The 15,146-nt window shown below is 33.3% G+C and overlaps 1 protein-coding gene across 1 annotated transcript; it reads left to right on the plus strand.

Annotated features, from left to right (window-relative positions):
• The first annotated feature begins 1,156 nt into the window (after positions 1-1,156).
• LOC128228217 (tumor suppressor candidate 3-like) lies at positions 1,157-14,715 on the plus strand. The gene is made up of 11 exons (XM_052939385.1): positions 1,157-1,269; positions 4,092-4,261; positions 4,818-4,935; positions 5,872-5,954; positions 8,879-8,936; positions 9,347-9,487; positions 9,734-9,823; positions 10,139-10,202; positions 11,165-11,239; positions 11,590-11,680; positions 13,475-14,715. The coding sequence occupies exons 1-11, from the start codon at positions 1,186-1,188 to the stop codon at positions 13,488-13,490; spliced, it is 990 nt and encodes a 329-aa protein (XP_052795345.1). The 5' UTR covers positions 1,157-1,185; the 3' UTR covers positions 13,491-14,715.
• Positions 14,716-15,146: the final 431 nt, after the last annotated feature.

Genomic DNA, 15,146 nt, shown 5'->3' on the forward strand with positions numbered 1-15,146 from the left:
CGTTGAAAATTGACCCTGCCATCATTTCAACATTATATTTTGACAAAGAAAACAACAGTCGTTACAAGATTAGATACACACTACAAGATTCTTAATTTAAAGTCGGGTGAACAAGAAACATTAGCTCAATGAGCTATTTTCCGACATGAAAAACAAACAGAAAACTGATCAGAGTTACATTTTTTTTATCAATAACAGGGTCATTTTTAAAAGGTAATAAAACTAAATCAAATGCCAGAGATCGACTGTCCGTAGAAGACAAACACCTAGGTGACTCTGGAAAGAACTACCGACTTCCGCAATCTTACTGACTAGCTTCTTTACACGCAGTCCGAGTTCGAACCGACAAATTCTTTGACTGTTATTTCAAGTTAAGGATTTATGTATATTAACATCCACTGACCTGGGATTCCCAGTCTCAGAGAAAGCACTGGTTCTTTTGTATTTAAAAACCAAAATGACCTCGGTATGAGATTATTAATATAAGTGGGATATTGAACCAGTGTGGTCATGGATATCATTTAAGGGCGTTACCATTCGACCTGGGATTGCTCCCCATACGAATGAATCACTACCATGTGCAATTTTTAATGGCACAGTAAGAAATATAAGCTATTCACGACGTATACTTCCAAAGCAATTACAAGTTTTTTAAATGATTTACAAAACCCAATTTTTACAATTGTTTTGCAGTCCATTCTCGCTATGCACTGTCGTAAAGGGATCCTCATCACCCCACCATATCATAGCCTAGGTTATGATACGCTGGGGTGCCGAGGATGCAGTATAGGGTAATTTTAAATTTTGACAAATATCATTTTAAGTTCATCGCAATGTATTATTTTGATGATATACATGTTGTAGATTGTGGGAAGTATAAATTTGGTTAGTTGAACTGATTTCAATGATTATTGCTAGATTGACTAATTTATATGAGCTCCTGTCATCAAGTCACTGTGTAATCAACGGTCTGTGTTAGTTTTAAACGTTAAAAATAAATTCATAATCCTTTGAAAAATGACCCCTAGGGCCAATTTTCATCGGGTTCGAATTTCAATGTTACACTGGCTCTATCGCAATCGCCTTTGCAGGTCCCCTATTACTTGAGTTACAAGGGAAGTAACTGGTACGTGTAGCTTAAGGTGTTTTGACGGTACGACACGTAGCCGGAAGTGTTTTCACAAAATGGCAGCGATGTCGGCAAAACTATCTCTTGCAGCTGTTTTGCTGTTTTGCGTTGTGTTTGTGATTGCTCAAAAGAAAAAAGAGGTAAATTATTGCGACAACATGAAGTTTAAACAATGGCATGTTATAAAATGTCAATCCATCCAATGAATATTTTAAAAGTTGTTTGGTTATTGAACGTGTTTGCAAGCATCGTTACATTCTTCAACACGTTTTAAACATCAAAGTAACAGTAAATAATTTATTATTAATTTCGCTTTTCTCAGTTTGCAAACAGGAAATACAGTAAACCTTGGAGGAAAAGTGTGCCTTGTGTGTCACGACCGCCAGAACACTAGCACAGAGTCAGACAATAATATTCAAGTTGATACAATATACCTTGACTTCAGAAAAGCTTTTGATAGTGTACCTCACCGTAGACTTCTTAAGAAAGTAAATGCATATGGTATTTCCGGACAAATTTTGAACTGGCTTGAAAACTTTTTAAATGGACGCAAACAAAGAGTAGTTGTTGATGGTCAAAAATCTGAGTGGAATCCAGTTTTGTCAGGAATTCCCCAGGGCTCCATACTTGGGCCGATTCTTTTCATAATTTTCATGAACGATATACCGGATGTAGTTGGATGCCTCTGTAAAATGTTTGCAGATGACTGTAAAATCTATAATAATATTCTTTCCGCAACTGATCAACAACAGCTTCAGGAAGATATTAACCGTTTATGTCAGTGGAGTAAGGACTGGTTACTGAAATTTAATATTAAGAAATGTAAAATTGTGTCATTTGGTAATGAAAAATTTTACAATGACTATAACATGATAGATGAGAATGGAAATGTTCACAAACTTGCAAGGGATTTTTCTGAAAAAGACCTGGGTGTGCTCTTCACAAATAATTTGAATTTTGAAACCCACATTAATAATACAGTCAACAAAGTAAACAAAATCATTGGGCTTATTAGAAGGAAATTCACCTTCATGGACAAATCCTTGTTCTTAACATTGTACAAGTCTCTTGTTCGTTCCCACTTGGACTATGGAAATTTAATATACTTCCCATACACGAAGAAATGTAAGCAAGTTCTGGAGAATGCGCAACGTAGAGCCACAAGACTAATACCTGAATTTCGTGGACTTTCCTATCAAGAACGATTGAATGAACTGAATCTCCCAACATTGGACTACCGTAGAAAAAGATTTGACATGGTACAAGTTTTCAAAATTATTCACGAAGTTGATGACATCAATGCAAGTGTATTTTTCAATTTTGCGGACAATAGTGGAACAAGAGGTCACTGTTTGAAGCTTGCAATGCCTAAAGCTCACAAGTCTATTCGATTAAATTCTTTTGGACATCGTACTATATCCATTTGGAACGGCCTTCCACATAATATTGTTACATGCAGCACCGTGAACAGTTTTAAATCACAACTGGATAAGTTATGGGCACACAAACGTTTTGATCTAAGTGATGTGTATTAATTTCATCAGCAAACAATCAGACTGGAGTGAATTTCATTATTTTCATTGATAAACAAAATCAGATCGGAGTGGAGATTTGCAAAGAAGTAGTCTAAAGGGATCAACTAGCCTAAAGGGCTAAACATTTCCCTAGAAGACACAAGGTAGACACAAGGTAGGTAGACGTCCGGTTAGCTCAGTTGGTTAGAGCTCCATGCTAGTGTTCCGTCGGTCTTGCATTTAAGCCCCACACCGGGCATATTTCCCCCAAGGTTTACTTAACTGGTGGCAGCGGTAAACAGCAGGAGATTGAGATTTTTTTACCAACTTGGCCTGATGATACTTGATAGAAGAACTCTGTCTGGTCCATTTTTGCATACTTAAATTTGTATTGTATGATACTTGTTCACAAACTAAACAGAATAAATATACATAACTATATTAAAACTTTTCCATTATATGGGGGGAACTTGCAGATGGCGGTGGTAGTTTTAAGTTAATTAATATTACACTCTGGCAAGGCCCTTTCAGAGCCCTGATAAGATTGTTAGTCATATTAGGTTTTAGGAGCTAATTTTAGACAGATTTAACCCTGGTTAGAGCTAACCTGGTTCTTAAACATGCACCGATGTATAGCGCTGTCACATGGGACCCGGATAAAACGTCCCTTTCGGATGATGATTAATAATTTTTAGTGTTGCAGTGGGGAATCGACCAAGGGTTCCCACTCATGTGTAATTCACGTGGGATAATTTGATGCCATGCGTGCACAGAAAATACATCGGTGAAGTATGATTTTAAAAAGTTAATAATGTTCTCATTTTCTGGGACCATTAACAATCTTATTCACAGTTATACACAAAAAATATGATTTGCATACTTTGCAATTTGAAACAGGTTTTCCCATGTCTAAAAATAAACTCATCATTTGCAACCGTAACAATGTGGAAGATGGATATACAGTGATGCAATCTATTAAGTGAATGTCCCTTCATTAAAGTTCTGCAGATTTCGGGTCACGTGGTAGTTGTGAGTTATTTTGCTATTGGTTTACAACTGATACGCCTATAGTTCTTGTACAAATCAAAATGAATCGAAAACGAGAGACGGTCTGCTTTGTTGTCTGTAAACAATGTCACAGAAAAGACTCTTTGTTTTTGGGTTTGAACCAACGTCCAAAGATTCAAAGTGTTGCTGACAAAAAAGAAAAGAAACTGTTTCAGCTGATTCAGAGAAGAAACTGCTGTTGTTGTTTTTTCAGTTTATACACAGTTTTTATCAGTGTTATATTTCCTCTCATAGCAATCATTCATTTACCCCAAAATTTGTCTTGCACCGCCAAAAATTTACCCAGATTGTGCATGCACCCCCCCCCCCCCCCCAAACAAAAAAATGATTGGGAACTCTTAATTAACATCATGAAATTAAATTATGCCCTCATATTCCAGGACCCATTGACAGAGCGTGTACAGCAGATGGTTGAATGGAACAGCAAGAAGTCCATCATTCGTCTTAACACTGAAAAATTCAAGCAGTATGTTAAGGGAACCCCTAAAAACTACTCTGTAATTGTCATGCTGACAGCACTTCAACCCCAGAGGAGTTGCTCAGTCTGCAAGTAAGTACATCCAGAATATGACAAGATGAGACTTTGTCTACAGTATATTTCATAGCAATTCTCAATGGTCAAGATTAGTGCAATTTTAGGGTTTGTTTTAACTTTGAAATTCAAACAGCTGTGCTGTTACAAATAGAGCTTGTTCATCCAAAAGTATTTTGATGACTGATTTATGTAGAGGTTAAAAGTTTTCCATATGAATGTATATTTATTTTTCGTAAATGCATACAAGTAACCCTTTGAACAACTTAGTGTATGAACTTATATTTTGTCTACAAAACTAAATGAAAGGAAGATTTTAGAAATTACTTCCATCAGACAAAATATAATTTCAAACACTTATTCCCTTTTGAATCACTGCTTATTTTTTTAGTGTGTGTACACATGGAATTTAATTATGTATTTTAAAGAATTCAATAATGAAATAATAAAACATTTAGCAAAAATGATTGTTTTTATGGTATTTTTTCAAAATGAATTAAGTCAATGTTAGCTTGTTTGCACAGTGCTGCTTTTTTGGTAATCTATAATAGTTATATAAATGGACTGTTTTCAGGCAGGCACATGATGAGTTCACAATCCTGGCCAACTCATGGCGTTACTCCCAACAGTTCTCCAACAAACTCTTCTTTACAATGGTTGACTTTGATGAAGGCTCAGAGGTCTTCCAGATGGTAAACTTAACCACTTTGTAAATGTTATTATTAGATTTAAATATTTGAGCTTGATAACCAGCACGAGAGTAGATCTCCGACAAATTTGAGCTTTTTCCAGATACCTTCCTAATCTTTTTAGGTATCAGATGGGTTTTTTTTCTAAACAGTAAACTTTCAACTTTTTTTTGGTGAGAAATTCACAAAATAAGCTATTAAAGAATTGAGTTACGCATCTTGGCTTTATATAGTTGTGAAAAAGGTGGACAAATGGGATCAAAATCTAGATTGACATTAGTAGTTCTCCGACATTTTCTGAAAATGATGTCATAATTGTATTATTTTTGTTAAATATTTAAATACCTTAAACAATAGTTAATGCCATTGCCATTAAATAATATTGTTTGGCAGTAAATATGGCTCCGTCAAAACATGTCTTAACTTGATTTTTCTTGAAGTCATACATGTACCTTGTTTGATGCATACTCGAAACAATGCTAGAAAAAACAAGGAAAGTAACTTTTTCTGAACAAATGATACTTTTAATACCTTATTGATTTTCAACAGGCACTTGATATTGGTTTTATTTAAAGCAAAAGTCATGACTGTCTGAGATCATCTATCCTTCTACTGCCAGCCTCTATTTGAATATATTGACTTTTCTTACGTATATCAATAATGGCTGACTGGTGATTCACCAAATTAAAATAGATGGAAGATTTAAAAAATACTGCCATCCCATCAAAATAATTTCAACCACTAAGTTATGTTTTAGTTTATTGTTCATGTATTATGAAGAGATCCATTCTGAGATGTTTATGTAGGAGTAGGTCTAAAGAGATGGGTGACATTTTAAATTGTATTTACATTTGCATTGGTGATTGAACACTCAACTATTAAATAAAAGCATACATTACAAGTTGACTTTGGTACTGTAAGGTAAAATGTTGGTTTCAGATGAAGTTGAACACTGCTCCAGTCTTCATGCACTTCCCAGCCAAAGGAAAGCCAAAGAAGGCTGACACTATGGATATACACAGGTACGGCCAAGATCACTGGGCTAATGTATTGCCTTGTCATATTTTTTTTAAGCTGAACATGTGTACGCTTGTATTTGGTGTAGAAACCAAAACTCCCTTTTGAGTCTGCTTTTAAAACTTCACATGCATTGTAAGCGTGTTTAAAACCCTTCATGTCTACACCCTATAATATTGCGAGAACTGAATAAGTGCATACAATAGTACAAGCAGTTAATACACAGTTATTGAGTTTAAGGGAATGATGTCTGTATCCTAATTTAATGAATGTCAAATATATAAGTCCCTTATCATAATGTGGAAAGGGTACAGATGACTTACACTTATGTCCTTCTGCAACCTACTACTTATATTAATTTTATGATTATCATGACTTTGTATTTGCTATGAATAACAATTAATGTGTTACATGCAGCTCTCAAAAATCGCAATGCTGAATTATTACTAATAACTTTTGAGTATTAGTCTATACCTAAAGTATGTTAAATAAAACGAAGTAATGAATACAAATCTTACATTAATTTAGCATTAAGAGGTGATTCATTTCTTTTAGCCCCATATAATTGCCTGGCTGCTGCTTTATTTTCTTGTTTTGTGGCTTTATGTTATAGTTATAAATAGTGTTTAATTTTGGTCATTCTCATTGTTTAGAAGACGAAAAATAAATGTTAACTTTCTTAGCGTTCAGTGTGAAATGCCGCATAACTAATGGGAATTCAGAGGTTTTGTACTCTGCTTAATGGATTAGGGTTGTAAAAGCTTTTCTAAACGAATAAATATAAATCTGTCAATCCCATTGGCAGACCCATGAGCTTTTTCAGTTAATGTATGATGCAATTCTGTTCTTTCTTATCAGCTTTTCCAAGTGTCTTTGAATCAAATGTGGCACCTATATGTAGCTTATGGTGAACAGACCTTTCCAAACTTAAAGATATCAAGGTTTAACAAAGAAGTACCATCTTTTAATAATAATTGAGAATCTTTAAAGTATACACTGTAACTGCCACATTTCCAATGGCCTGTTGGCAACGTTTTCAAAACAGGTTCAGTGATAGAGTTTAAATAAAAACTTGCAGTTAGCGTTACACTGCATTTATAAAATGAGTATTACTAGAATGAACCTTTTTAATCATTTTTTCATCTCATTTTAAATGTTTAGCGTAGAAAAGTAAGTTAGTTTATGGATGAAGGAATGTTTACAAATGATTTAATATTTTAACAGCTCACAAACTACAGTTGTTACTGCATGAAATTAATATATGTTTTTGGAATAGAGGTATTTCCTTTAGACTTCTTTTGCAGCTAACAACTTAAATATTTTCTCCCCAAATATATCTATATACATATACAAAATTCAAACCTATGCCTGATATCCAAATTTAATACATATATTTATGGTTGGGATTAAATGATGAGTTTTGTAAAAAAAAAATGATCGTTCGTCTCAAAAGTTGGTGATTATCAAAAATTTATTATAGCTAATAATTACAAACTATTCTATTGAATGAAAATCTTTATAAAGACATTCTACATGGAAATTTCATTAGTTTTCAAAACCCAAACTTGGAATAAATAAGCTTCATATCACGACCAACTAGGCTTGTGGAGTAGCCCGGTAGTGTCGAATGATTCAGAATGTCATTTTTATAAATTATCTAAATGACTATTTTACAAGTGTTGGCAATAGTTTGTCTCATTTTTAACATCAATCAATTTTTGATATGAAATCAATAGTAAATGATAAATCAAAACAGCCTCTCACTATTTCTTATTAACAATTTTGTCCGATTTTCAAATTACTAGTCAGTGGTGAAAGTACTGGTAGGTCCACAGATTTGGACATTCACATGTATAGCCATGCAAATAATTGTCTGTATAACATGCTGTACAGTTATCAGTCAACTATAAGTAGTATTACTTGTTGATCCTGTGATAAGATGTCCACTTGATTTAAAACATGGGTTGTGATAAGAGATATTTTCTGCATTGGTTGAAGTTTCATTTGGTACTGGTATATCTTTCACCTGGTTAATATTTTTTTGAAAATGCATTTTGGGTTGGGAGTGAAACATGTTTTGCTGTGGATATGGTGTTATGTATTTATATGAGTGGCATCGTACGATTTTGTACATTTAAACATTTATTTGTATTATAAATGAAATTATTTTTAATAAAAATGCCCCCAAAAATCTTTTTTTAAATACTATCAAACTTCTTTTTTTAAAAGGATTGTCATTGATGCATCATTTTCTTGACTTTTATGACCCTTACTTATCTCAACTTTCTGTTGCTTGATTCTTAAAAATATTAAAATGATTTATCAGACTTTTTTTTATTTATATTCCATGAATATTTGGATAAAATCTACAATGATAAGCTAATGGAGTATTGAAATGATAATTATACCGGTCATTCCATATAAATGTACTTTTGTTGTGACATCATGTGTGTGAGGTGAAATTTAGTTTTCAAAAGCAAGGCTTTACTTGTAAACACGTCAGAACTTTAGAGAAATCATAATGAAATATGTATTGCTTCCCTACATTTTATTTAATTAACTGATAAAAACAATCAAAGCAAGTGTTCATCTTAAGGCCCGAAATCGTGCGATGCAACTGATATATCATTGGGAAAGGTTCCGTGCTGGCAGTAATCACTCAATGATGAGGAGGCAAAGAAATGACGGAAATTGAGTCATTGTTTTGTGTTTGAATATTTTAATTATTATGATGTACATATAAAAACAATAAAAATACTGTTTTATTTTTGTTTACTGGTACATGATAATACATTATACCATAAAACTAATCGAGCTTCTGCAAAACTTGTAATATGAAAATCTGACATGAATATGTGTCATTAATTGGATAGTCTTGTTAGTATTTATGACCTTGAGTTTTGTATGATTTATTTCTTACTGTTTTAAGGGTAGGGTTTGCGGCTGAGCAGTTAGCACGCTGGGTTCAGGAGAGAACCGATATTCAGGTACTATATGATTAGCTTGCTAACATTGATGGTGTTACAGTAAATGACAGAAATACAATTTCAAAATTGGCCATTGTATTATTTGTCTGTTTTGTTACTAAGACTGTATGCTGGAAATGCTGTAAAAATGCACTTTTTTAATATAAATTTCAGCTATTTGACTAGGGCAAGGTAAATTCATGTGTTATGATTATCAAATACCATTGCAAGATAAACATTCTAAATATTACTGTCATCTATGGTCATAATTACTGTCATCTATGGTCATAATTTCAAAAAATACTACTGTGTGAACTGGCTGAAGCACAAAACAAATAGGCTAAAAGAAATGAATGATTGACAAAATTGTGACTCATTCAAATATTTTACACTTTTACATTCTGTAACCAATGCCTATTTCGTTTGTCCAGGTACGTATATTCCGGCCCCCAAACTACTCCGGCACACTGGCCCTGGCCTTGCTATTCTCACTGGTCGGAGGTCTGCTCTACCTGAAGAGGAACAATCTCGAGTTCCTCTACAACAAAACATTCTGGGGAATTGCGGCACTGGTACGTGTTATCATGTTTCATATAACATAAAAGCAGTTTATTACGAGTGTGATACTGGTGATTCATTTTATAGAAGAGTGTGTTTTCAGTCAACCTCCTTTCAATCTTACTCCATGTAAAATAATGATTTATCATCATCATTTTCATCCCATTTGAAGGGTACAAATAAAACCAAATTCAAAGATCCTCTATTTCATCATACCAGGGTAAAATTCAACTATACTAGTATTGATCTACAATTTTCAGGCCATCATATTTGCGATGACGTCTGGTCAGATGTGGAACCACATTAGAGGTCCCCCTGTTATGCACAAGAACCCCAGCACTGGAGCCGTGGTGTGTATACAATATTGTCCAAGCTGTAGTTATTGCATAAAATGTTGCTCTCTAAAAATCAGGGGACACAAATTTAACACATTGTAAACAATTTTTCTCAAAGATGAAAACAAATTAAACTTTTGTTTCGTAAGATTGTCATTAAAATTAATTACAAACTAGAATGCTTTATACAGTTGTAGGTAGATGGCACTAAGATGAACACATATGATGCAAACTCAACCTTCAATTGAGCCTCTTACTTTTGCAAACTTGCAAACTTCCATCCTTGAGTTTCAACATTAAAATTTATGTCATTTTGATTGTGTTTTTCAGAACTACATACATGGCAGCAGTCAAGGCCAGTTTGTGGCGGAAACATACCTAGTCATGTTGCTCAGTATCCTTCACAATCTCACTAGTCTGTAGGCTGAATTAAGACATAAAATATTAATGCAGTAAAGACAGTTGGTTTAGAGTTTTAATGTAGTAAAGCGAGTTGATTTAGAATTTAAATGATGGAAAGTCAATTGATTTTAGAATTTTAATGCAGTAAAGCCAGTTGATTTAGACTTTAAACGCAGTAAAGTCAGTTGATTTAGACTTTTTATGGAGGAAAGACATTTGATTTAGACTTAACGTAGTAAATCCAGTTGATTTAGACTTAATACACTGCAAAGCCAGTTGATTTAGACTTTTTATGGAGGAAAGACAATTGATTTAGACTTTTAATGGAGTAAAGCCAGTTGATTTAGAATTTTTATGAAGGAAAGTCAGTTGATTTAGACTTTTAATGGAGTAAATCCTGTTGATTTGGAATTTTAATGGGGTAAAGTCAGTTGATTTAGAATTTTGATGCTGTAAAGTGAGTTGATTTAGAATTTTAATGGAGAAACGTCAGTCGATTTAGACTTTTAATGCTGTAAAGCCAGTTCATTAAGAATTTTTATGGAGGAAAGTCAGTTGATTTCGACTTTTAATGCAGTAAAGCCAGCTTATTTAGAATTTTAACAGAGTAAAGCCAGTTGATTAATAATTTTAATGATTGATTTACTCTTTTTATGTAGGAAAGCCAGTTATTTACACTTTTAATGCAGTAAAGCTAGTTAATTTACACATTTGATGTAAATTAAACTTTTATTAAACTTTTGATGGAGTTGACCTGGGCTTACAATATTGCCTATGATATACATTACTGGTAGAATCAAAATGAGTTATTTCATTAAGTAAGTTAAGTAAGTATACAAATGTTTATTTTCTTATAGATATTTGTGTTCTGGTACAGAAAAAGCTTAAAAACTGTTAGTTGTTGATGTGATTCTTGAAGACAAGTAAAGATGTAATCCTTGACTCGCCACTTAGATGCTGCTGTTGTTGGAGGATTTATTCTCATGGGTGAAGCTAATGTTTTAAAGGGAGACCCAGGAAAGAAGAGAGGTAGGCTTTTCTCTTTAGTTTAATCTTTAATTATTTTACAACAATTGTGAAGAAAGTCTTATTAAATAACTTTAAGTCACCCTTGTTGGCACGATGTTTGGTCTTGTGTTATTGGGGAAACAATAAACATACAGAAAACCTTCTTGTTGGGCTTGGTGGCTACCAGCTTAACTCATGCCCAGGCTAGGAATCAAACCCAGGCTGCTTTGGTGAAAAGCGAGTTCACTTACCACTGCGCTAACTGGATAATGGGCTTTGTTTTTGTAGAGCCAAAAGGTTCTAAATCTGCCTGAAATGTGGTAATTGTGATATTGTACATCTTTGTAACCATGGTTTGTTTTCTGTTACAGTGTTTGCGTTGGTTGGCCTTGGGTGTGTTGTAGTGTTCTTTAGTCTGCTACTCTCAATATTCAGATCTAAATACCAGGGATACCCATACAGGTAAACATACAATTCAGAACAAAAGAAATACTGGGCCTTTTATCATATATTGAACAAATATTTGAATGCATCTTGTTGCTATGATATTTTTTTACCATACTGCTCATTTCAAATGGGTAAAAATATATTTCAAGTATGATACGTCACTCTAAATTGATGTCTCATTAGACAGATTCACAATAATTTTATTTTTATTTTTTTATCATCACCAAACATAGACAATATGTTTATGGGCAGAATATCACATCCTAATTAAATGAGCATCCATGTCACTCCGTTCAGTTCAAAGTTAAAGCCCTTGAATTACCTAAATTCCAACTTTATGTTGCCCATGCTGTTACATGAGGAGCTTTAAAACCGATCATCACCAAACCTGCATGATATGCGTATGGGCAAAATATCTTGCCAAAGTTTGATAACCAGCCATATTACCCCAGTCAATTATGAGTTTTGTTCCATGACTTAAATTACACAAATCATGTTGTCTCTGATGTTTTTGAGGAGCTTTTAAGCGATCTTCACAAACCATTGAAAAATGTGTATTGACAGACTATCTGGGCCAAGTTTGATGTGGCCTTAGTCATATCAGAGTTATGGTCCTCAAATTGGTTAAATTACACAAACTTCATGTTGTAGGCTTTTGACCCATTGTCACCAACTTGGTCAATATTTGTATGTGCAGTGTATCTCTGCCAAGTTCAATTACCAGTCATGTTGCCTCAGCTTCATCTGAGTTCTGGCCATAAAACTGATAATATTACACAAACTATATTGTCGGCTTTGTAACTTGTGAAGCATTTGACTGATTATCAGCAAACTTTGAGAATATGTGTTTGGGCAGAATATCTCGGCCAAGTTCAATAAGCCCTAGTCATTGCAGATTTATTGCCCTTGAATTGATAAAATAACATAAGCTTTAAATGAACAATCATGATTTCAACATGCTTATCTTGAAATTTGCGTTTGGGCCTAAAAAAAAAATATATTTGGTTCGGGTTACCCGACCCTACCTACGGAATAGGCGCCGACCCTACCGTTTTTATAGTCAGTTTGAAAAAAAAATGAAAAACTAAAAAAAAAAAATTTTTTTTTTTTTTTTTAATTGCTTTTTAATATTAAGTTTAAACCTTAAATGCTTGCACAGAAGATAGCTTTAACACCATTCTCCAATGATGAAAATTATATTCTTATATAAAACCTAATAAAAAAAATAAATAAAAAAAAATAAAAAGCCTACCTACCCTACCTATTTTTTTTAAGGATGTAACCCTAACCAAACACTTTTTTTTTTAGGCCTTAGAAAGGATAGTTGCTCAATTTTTGAGTATTAATTGTATAGAAAAAAGCATTGTTTGCTTTCACCAAATCCTTGTTAAAACAGTTTTAATATGGAATTTGTATTTAATTTTGTGTTGGCCGATCCCTCCAATTTCTATATGCCAAATTTGATATAACATAACAAATAGTTGGTGTAGCCTTATTTGAATATGTTAAAATGACACCAAAAAATTGTCTAATTCTTTTTAAAAACCTTTTAACTCCTTAAAAAGGGAGAACACTTAACTTGAAGTTGCTTTAGAAGGAAAAGATAATCAATCTTTGATTTACGTAGTTATATTGCTCGTCCATTCTTGTACACAGGTATTTGAGATACAGTAACTTTTATAAAAAGTCATATCATTTGAGTTATTGTTCAGAAATGCTTCAGAAATGCTTGTAGGAATTGGCAAAATCACTTTAGATATGTTTATCTTTTTACATATTTTACATGTCCTCCATTTTTTTTACTTTCAGTTTCTTGTTCAAGTGATGAGAGAAGTGGACTTCAAAGATTTTATTGCAATCAAAATAGTGTGTCAATTACTATCAACAATTGATGAAAACAGGATTAAAATCATTGTCCCTCATCTTTTTATTCAAAATAATTATGAAAAAATCTCAATCTTATGTTTCTATGTTGATATGGTCATGTTTGCAATTCAGTGCAAAATAAAAAATTATAAGAAATATTGAAAATTTAGCTATATTATTACAGTTCGAAAATTGTTTCTGTTTTGAGTGTGATATTTATTTTAAAATATAGATTAATTATTGTATATTTGTTATTCCATTGTGTAAGTGCTGATATTTTACAAGATACTGTTAAAGACACAAATAGCAAAAGTAGTTGTCAGAAAGGAGTTCAACACTATTATAAACAGCAGTGATTTTTTTAACCATGCTACATGGTACATTAGTATTTTGTTATAGTATGTTCTGAATGATAGGATGTGTTTGATGCATGATATTTTCCTTATTTTATGCCACCTCTGGAGAAGATAAGGCATATTGGTTTACAAATGTTGGTTGGTTGCGTTCCTGGTCTGTCTGTTGGTGGGTCAATTAATCTTTAAAGGTAGGTTGCCCTAGTCCAGTAGATGACCCTTAATGTTATTTTTTTAGGTAAAAGGTCATGGTCAACAGTCTTCTGAAACTTTTGTCTGCAAAATAAAATCAAAACGATTTGTCATTAGACAATAACTATTTAGTGATACGTTGCCGTTCATTAGTAGATGACCCCTTTTGTTTTTAATGTCAGTTGCTCGAACACCAAGGTCAGAGTCAATAATCTTATGAAAACTCTGTCCCACAACAACTTGTGAATGTTTTGATGTATGCCCATGAAACTATAATGGTAGGTTTTCCTTGATCTGTAGATGCTCTATTATTTATTATTAAATAAATTTTTTTATATTTATTTTATTATATTTGGGGGTGTCTATATTCAGTGTTCAAGGTCACAGTTTTATGAAGACTCTGACCACAGTCAATATATTTATCTTCACTTACGTGAAAACTTTGTGCCACCATCCATAATCTATGCATTTCTTTATTCAAGATTCTCAAATTCTGACAAAGCGCTCAGGGGTCATAATGCTTGAAAAAACACCTCTAAACATTTCTAAACGTATTCACAGCATTCCAAAAATGTATTTCATTTTGTTAAACTTAAGTATTTCACTTTTGAATATCATCCTCAATAGACTTTTGAGACCCCCAGCCCCCCCCCCCCCCCCCCCCCCCCCCCCCCCCCCCCCCCCCCCTCCCAAACTTGTATCTGTTTTACAATGTTTGTGCTGGTGGGTAGTTGATCATGTTGTCATTGGAAATCCGTATTCATACCATTGGGATAGTCTTGTTATTGAGTGACTGATAGAAATATATTCTCGAATGATTGTTTAAACAGAGTCAACATTTATTGTAGTATGTTCAAGAAAGTATTTGTTGTTGTGTTTACATGTCCATGCCTGTGTAAAGAATAAAGATAAAATAATGCCATGTGTTTCCTTACTCTAGGAATGGTCTTAAATTGTTAAGGATTGGTACTACATTGTTCAAACCCGGAAATTATGTTGTGAAGCAGCATGGAGCCTTAAATTTTTGGCAAAGCATTCAGCTAGCTAAATAGGTTAAGTAAAGAATGTTG

Source organism: Mya arenaria, chromosome 3 (assembly GCF_026914265.1).
Source record: "Mya arenaria isolate MELC-2E11 chromosome 3, ASM2691426v1".
Classification (NCBI taxonomy): domain Eukaryota; kingdom Metazoa; phylum Mollusca; class Bivalvia; order Myida; family Myidae; genus Mya; species Mya arenaria.